Source organism: Phyllobates terribilis, unplaced genomic scaffold (assembly GCF_046119375.1).
Source record: "Phyllobates terribilis strain yellow unplaced genomic scaffold, ASM4611937v1 Scaffold_5__5_contigs__length_657084704, whole genome shotgun sequence".
Taxonomy (NCBI): domain Eukaryota; kingdom Metazoa; phylum Chordata; class Amphibia; order Anura; family Dendrobatidae; genus Phyllobates; species Phyllobates terribilis.
In genome coordinates, this window is record NW_027362765.1 from 124,457,824 (window position 1) to 124,466,031 (window position 8,208).

General features: G+C 38.6%; 1 protein-coding gene across 2 annotated transcripts in view; it reads left to right on the forward strand.

Moving 5' to 3' along the window:
- The window catches only part of PTK6 (protein tyrosine kinase 6), a 29,487-nt gene extending 23,223 nt beyond the window's left edge, over window positions 1–6,264 (forward strand). For both annotated transcript variants that reach the window (XM_073682915.1, XM_073682916.1), the window contains 4 exons: window positions 768–926; window positions 1,724–1,905; window positions 2,191–2,344; window positions 5,313–6,264. In XM_073682915.1, coding sequence (XP_073539016.1) covers window positions 768–926; window positions 1,724–1,905; window positions 2,191–2,344; window positions 5,313–5,563 — 746 coding nt within the window. In that variant the 3' untranslated portion in view covers window positions 5,564–6,264. The remainder of the gene's footprint in view (window positions 1–767; window positions 927–1,723; window positions 1,906–2,190; window positions 2,345–5,312) is intronic.
- Window positions 6,265–8,208: the final 1,944 nt, after the last annotated feature.

Sequence of the window (8,208 nt, forward strand, 5' to 3'; positions counted from 1 at the left end):
CTCAACTGCCCAGACGACAATAAACCAAATGTAGCGTGAGCGGAATATATAAATAATGCATTGTAGCTCTTAAAGGAGACGTGTCACTATTTTATCTGCCTTATATAATGTTACTTGTGCAAAAATAATTGCACCCTCTGGTGTCAAAAACAATTTTAAAAAATTTCAGAAAATCATACTGCAATATTAAGGCTCATTCAGATGTCCTCGTAAATAGGACCGCTAATGCACGGACTGGCCACGAGTCTTCTGACTTGAGCGTGACAGCTTCATGTATTTCTAGGAGGGGGGCATGCTTGGGTCGGGAGAGCTGTCGGTCAGTCCGTGCATTGCAGTCCAAAATCGGACCGAGATCCATGAACGTCTGCCCGAGCCCTAACTGTGTAGAACGTAAAGGGGTTGTCCTATGATGACTGATCGGTGGTGGTCCAAGCGCCCTGACCCGCACTGATCGACAGACATGGGAATTTTTATCCTCAACAGGGCACTTTTACCCCCATTAAAAAAAATGGAGCGGCAGGATGGATGCCCGAACACAGCTCCATTCATTCTCAAAGAGTTCTATAAAGTCCATGGAATGGGAAAAAAGGAGAATAAATGCTAAACCCATCTGTGTTTGGTGACAAACCATGCACCATGACGGGCCCCCTTTCCTCCATGTGCGCCTCTGCACTTGCAGTACCCCTGTCCACCACTGTGATCACTATCAATGCAACAGCGCAAGTTATTTTTTATGTAATTCTTTTCCTTCTCATCAATATCTTCAGATGTGACCACTCAGGAAACCTTCATCAGGGAAACGTCGTTTCTGAAGACCCTCCGGCATCGTAACCTGTTATCCCTCTATGCCGTATGCTCAGTAGGAAACCCCTTTTATATAATCACTGAGCTTCTGACCAAGGGGGACCTGCTTAACTTTCTGAGAGGTGAGTGTTGCCAATTATGGATATTATTATGCGTCCTTGTTTACCAGGAGGCAGAATAGCCAAAGTAAATGAATGTATAAATTAGCATTTCAAGCTCCTTGGGTGTCTGTGGGTTGTCATTTGGGTGCTTATACTTCAATGTTGGAGTATCTATACCCATGTACTCAATCAGAGAAAGTAGGGATGAAACTTGTAAGGAGGGAAACGTATGCTTGTGGTGACCAAAGAAAAGGCTCATAGGTGCATGCACATGCCATGGCTGCTCCCTGCTATTTATTGTTCAATTTTTCAGCTTTTACAATGCTGCTCTGAAGTATAAAGTGCAGCTCTATCACTAAGATGCATGAAACGCTGATTGACATATAGTGATGAGGTGGAAATTCCCTTTAAGGAGAATCTGTCACTTGCCATAAATATGTCATTTTTTAAACTGGTGTAAACGCCGCTGTTCTCCTGAATCCGGCGTTGTTTTTCTTTTGTCCCTGGGCCTCTCTATTCCTGAGATATGGCCTCTTCTTCTCAGTATACAAGTGTAGTCTTTTTAGCCAACTGGATATGGTCACACATAGGGATACACCCACTTGTTTAAAAGGTTTAGATCTACCAATAGGGAAGAAGGGACCATATCTCAGCAAAGGAATGGCCTAGGGACAAAAGAAAAACAACGCCGGATTCGGGAGAACAGCGGCAATTGCACCAAGTAGGAAAAAAAATACATATTTCTGGCATCTAAGATGAACTCTTTAGGAGGATCCCTTTTTTTGCATCTTACCATTATTTCTTGAATGTTTTTGCAGGTAATGAAGGCAACCAGTTAAATATTGACGGGCTACTGGATATAGTGGGGCAGATAGTGGACGGAATGCATTACCTGGAGACCAAAAATTGTGTCCATCGTGATTTAGCCGCCAGAAATATCCTCATTGGACAAAATAACATTTGCAAGATCGCAGACTTTGGCTTGGCAAGATTTATTAAGGTAAGAAACGATGAACACTAAAAGCTGGCCTCATTTTTCAGTGGCCAATAAAGGAATAACTAAAAAATATGTTTACCTGTAGCTGCCAATAGGGGGAGCTCACTACACTACAGCTCGCTACATGCAGCTTTATACAGATATCAAAGAGTTAAATGGAAGGAGTATAAACCTAAATGCAGTGAGCGCCACCTAGTGATGGCCACGGGCACATTTAATTATCATTATATGAAAGAAAACAGGAGATTTGGAGTGATATAGTTGTAATTAGTAATTGTTTCTTCTCAGGATGAAATGTACGTATCCCACTCTAAGGAAGTACCTTATAGATGGACAGCACCAGAGGCATTGGCCTACGGCCGGTACACCCTCAAGTCAGATGTTTGGTCCTATGGAGTTTTATTATATGAAATCATGTCCAAGGGAGTAATCCCATATATAGGTAATTGGGGCATTGATATGTTTCTGATATCCTATCTTCATGTATGTTGTAATAAGGACCATGCCGGTATAACCTGGGTATCTTCTGTATATAATTATATATGTACAGCTGGTATAAGTTATACATCTTCTGTATATAATGATATGGAGCATGCTGGTATAACCTGGGTATATTCTGTATATAATTATATATGTACAGCTGGTATAAATTATACATATTCTGTATATAGTGATATGATGCATGCTGATATAACCTGGGCATCTCCTGTGTGTAATTATATATGTACAGCTGGTATAAGTTGTATATCTTCTGTATATACTGATATGGAGCATGCTGGTATAACTTGGGTATATTCTGTATATAATTCTATATGTACAGCTGGTATAAGTTATACATATTCTGTATATACTGATATGGAGCATGCTGGTATAACTTGGGTATATTCTGTATATAATTCTATATGTACAGCTGGTATACGTTATACATATTCCGTAAATAGTGATATGGAGCATGCTGGTATAACCTGGGTATATTCTGTCTATAATTATATATGTACAGCTGGTATAAGTTATATATCTTCTGTATACAGTGATATGGAGCATGCTGATATAACCTGGGCATCTCCTGTATATAATTATATATGTACAGCTGGTATAAGTTATGCATATTCTGTATAGAGCATGCTGGTATAACCTGGGCATCCTCTGTATATAATTATATATGTACACCTTGTATAAGTTATACATCTTATTGTATATAGTGATATGGAGCATGCTAGTATAACCTGGGTGTATTCTGTATATAATTATATATGTACAGCTGGTATAAGTTATACATACAGTTATATGAAAAAGTTTGGGCACCCCTATTAATCTTAAGCTTAATGTTTTTTAAAAGTTGGTGTTTTTGCAACAGCTATTTCAGTTTGATATATGTAATAACTGTTGGACACAGTAATGTTTCTGCCTTGAAATGAGGTTTATTGTACTAACAGAAAATGTGCAATCTGCATTCAAACAAAATTTGACAGGTGCATAAGTATGGGCACCCTTATCATTTTCTTGTTTTAAATACTCCTACTTTTTACTGACGTACTAAAGCACTTTTTTTGGTTTTGTAACCTCATTGAGCTTTGAACTTCATAGCCAGGTGTATGCAATCATGAGAAAAGCTACTTAAAGTGGCCACTTGCAAGTTGTTCTCCTGTTTGAATCTCCTCTGAAGAGTGGCATCATGGGCTCCTCAAAACAACTGTCAAATGATCTGAAAACAAAGATTATTCAACATAGTTGTTCAGGGGAAGGATACAAAAAGCTGTCTCAGAGATTTAACCTGTCAGTTTCCACTGTGAGGAACATAGTAAGGAAATGGAAGAACACAGGGACAGTTCTTGTTAAGGCCAGAAGTGGCAGGCCAAGAAAAACATCAGAAAGGCAGAGAAGAATGGTGAGATCAGTCAATGACAATCCTCAGACCACCTCCAGAGAGCTGCAGCATCAACTTGCTGCAGATGGTGTCACTGTGCATCGGTCAACTATACAACGCACTTTGCACAAGGAGAAGCTGTATGGGAGAGTGATGCGAAAGAAGCCGTTTCTGCAAGCAAGCCACAAACAGAGTCGGCTGAGGTATGCAAAAGCACATTTGGAGAAGCCAATTTCTTTTTGGAAGAAGGTCCTGTGGACTGTGGACTGATGAAACCAAGATTGAGTTGTTTGGTCATACAAAAAGGCATTATGCATGGCGGCAAAAAAACACAGCATTCCAAGAAAAACACTTGCTACCCACAGTAAAATTTGGTGGAGGTTCCATCATGCTTTGGGGCTGTGTGGCCAATGCCGGCACCGAGAATCTTGTTAAAGTTGAGGGACGCATGGATTCCACTCAGTATCAGCAGATTCTTGACAATAATGTTCAAGAATCAGTGATAAAGTTGAAGTTACGCAGGGGATGGATCTTTCAGCAAGGCAATGATCCAAAACACCGCTCCAAATCTACTCAGGCATTCATGCAGAGGAACAATTACAATGTTCTGGAATGGCCATTCCAGTCCCCAGACCTGAATATCATTGAACATCTGTGGGATCATTTGAAGAGGGCTGTCCATGCTCGGCGACCATCAAACTTAACTGAACTGGATTGTTTTGTAAAGAGGAATGGTCAAAAATACCTTCATCCAGGATCCAGGAACTCATTAAAAGCTACAGGAAGAGACTAGAGGCTGTTATTTTTGCAAAAGGAAGATCTACTAAATATTAATGTCACTTTTCTGGTGAGGTGCCCATACTTATGCACCTGTCAAATTTTGTTTGAATGCAGATTGCACATTTTCTGTTAGTACAATAAACCTTATTTCAAGGCAGAAACATTACTGTGTCCAACAGTCATTACATATATCAAACTGAAATAGCTGTTGCAAAAACACCAATTTTTAAAAAACATTAAGCTTAAGATTAATAGGGGTGCCCAAACTTTTTCATATAACTGTATTCTGTATATAGTGATATGGTGCATGCTGGTATAACCTGGGTGTATTCTGTATATAATTATATATGTACAGCTGGTATAAGTTATACATCTTCTGTATACAGTGATATGGAGCATGCTGGTATAACATGGGTATCTTCTGTGTATAATTATATATGTACAGCTGGTATAAGTTATATATCTTATTGTATATAGTGATATGGAGCATGCTGGTATAACCTGGGTATATTCTGTATATAAATATATATGTACAGCTGGTATAAGTTATATATATTCTGTATATAGTGATATGGAGCATGCTGGTATAACCTGGGTATATTTTGTATATAATTATATATGTACAGCTGGTATAAGTTATATATCTTATTGTATATAGTGATATGGAGCATGCTGGTATAACCTGGGCATCTTCTGTATATAATTGTACATGTACAGCTGATTCCTCATTAGTAGCAATGCTAATGTTATTTTTTTTCTGTAGGTATCAACAACTCAGAATTGCTTAGATACCTCAAACAAGGGAACCGCTTGGGAGCTCCACAAAACTGCTCCGATAAAATTTACAAAGTTATGTTGGATTGTTGGCAAGAAAATCCACATAAAAGGCCGACGTTTAGTGACCTGAAGATCTCTATAGACAACCTGGTACACTATGAGCCCTCCGAGGATGCAATCAAGCCTCCTTCTAAAGCTAAGGGATGGATCTCCAAGCTGAAAAAGCCGATTAAGTAATGAGCCTTGTGCCTACAACAATGCAGCGGTAGGAGACATCAGGCCTTGAACGATGCAGACTATAACTTATAACCAACGTGCAGCAAACTTTTACATTCCTGATGTCAGCAGTCGCACTATTGTATCTCATAGCACAAGGCCACGGTAGAAGGAAAGTCTATTGACATTGACATGTTCTTGAGGAGATCGACCTCGACAATGGGCTTCCTCTATTCTATTCCAGTCCATGGAGTAAAGCAAACTCCTAGATGAACTGTGGAATGAATCTAGTCGTTCTCTGGACTGTATCTTTTATTGTTTATCTCAGTTTTCACTTGTCCTATGTTACAAAGATCCACTAAGGTCCATCTTTTGTCACCAAGTTTGTGGCCAGAAGTTGGGTTTTAGCAGTGCGGAATGAATGGAGCTCATCCAAAACTATCAAAGATGGATACACATTAGATTGTGGGTACAAGGAGTCTTGGCAGCACTTAGGACATCAATTTCACTTATTTTTGACTCTATTAAAGAATCCTGACTAAATATATAGGGTGCTGAAGCACTTCTTCCCACTCCCAATATTTCGGATATTTAGCATGACCTTGTCCGCTTCTGTTACTTCTGTTTGTGCTCAGTATTTACGGCTGTAGAGCTAAATCTGTGTATATACATTTTTTATGTAGTTTGTCATTTGCCAATAAAGCTTCTGTATTGAAAAATAATTGTACTTGAGATGGTTTAGTTTTATAGCAAAAATCTTCGTTATGTATGGATGACAAGTTATGTGTTCACTGTATGGCAGTATTATCTATGGAGTGTATGGCACTGTTATTTGTTCATTGTACCGGAATGTTATGTGTTTCCTGTATGACCATAGTATGTGTCCACCGTATGTCACTATTATCTATGCACTGTATGGCCATATCATGTGTCCACTGAATGTCACTATTATCTATGCACTGTATGGCCATAACATGTGTCCACCGTATGTCACTATTATCTATGCACTGTATGGCCATATCATGTGTCAACTGTATGTCACTATTATCTATGCACTGTATGGCACTATTATATGTTCATTGTACCGTCATGTTATGTATTTTCTGTATGACCATAGTATGTGTCCACTTTATGTCACTATTATCTATGCACTGTATGGCCATATCATGTGCCACTGTATGTCACTATTATCTATGGAGTGTATGGCACTGTTATTTGTTCATTGTACCGGAATGTTATGTGTTTCCTGTATGACCATAGTATGTGTCCACTGTATGTCACTATTATCTATGCACTGTATGGCCATATCATGTGTCCACTGAATGTCACTATTATCTATTGACTGTATGCCCATATCATGTGTCAACTGTATGTCACTATTATCTATGCACTGTATGGCACTATTATATGTTCATTGTACCGTCATGTTATGTATTTTCTGTATGACCATAGTATGTGTCCACTTTATGTCACTATTATCTATACACTGTATGGCCATATCATGTGCCACTGTATGTCACTATTATCTATGGAGTGTATGGCACTGTTATGTGTTCATTGTACCGTCATGTTATGTATTTTCTGTATGACCATAGTATGTGTCCACTGTATGTCACTATTATCTATACACTGTATGGCCATATCATGTGCCACTGTATGTCACTATTATCTATTGACTGTATGGCCATATCATGTGTCCACTGTATGTCACTATTATCTATGGAGTGTATGGCACTGTTATTTGTTCATTGTACCGGAATGTTATGTGTTTCCTGTATGACCATAGTATGTGTCCACTGTATGTCACTATTATCTATTCACTGTATGGCCATATCATGTGTCCACTGAATGTCACTATTATCTATTGACTGTATGCCCATATCATGTGTCAACTGTATGTCACTATTATCTATGCACTGTATGGCACTATTATATGTTCATTGTACCGTCATGTTATGTATTTTCTGTATGACCATAGTATATGTCCACTTTATGTCACTATTATCTATACACTGTATGGCCATATCATGTGCCACTGTATGTCACTATTATCTATTGACTGTATGGCCATATCATGTGTCCACTGTATGTCACTATTATCTATGGAGTGTATGGCACTGTTATGTGTTCATTGTACTGTCATGCTATGAGTTTCTTGTATGACCATGGTAAGTGTTGGTTGTATGTCACTATTACCTATTCACTTTATGGCCATGGTCATGTCATGTGTCCACTGTATCTCACTATTATTTATGCACTGTTTGGCACTGTTTTATAGGCATCCTATGGTAGAATTATGTGGATATTATATGGCAATTTGATGATCTATGGGGAGTTTCTTAGGCACAATAGGGCACTATTATTTGAAAAGTATTATGGCGGTATTACTCTCAGTTTGCCTGTTTCCCTAATCGTCATTCTCCCAGGAGTGTTTACAGATCTTGATCCATCCCAAGTTATTATTATGATACCAATCTGTGAACGATCCATTGATCATAGATTTCAGTCACTTGCTAGGAATGCAGTCACTTAGATCATCATTTCTTACATAGGACTGGCTGGTATAACTTTTTTTACTGGGTTTTCCCAGAGATGTGTGGAATGATGGAATTGAAATATTGTGAGGATTTTAACTATTGGACCATTCACAGAAAAGAGAATATAGG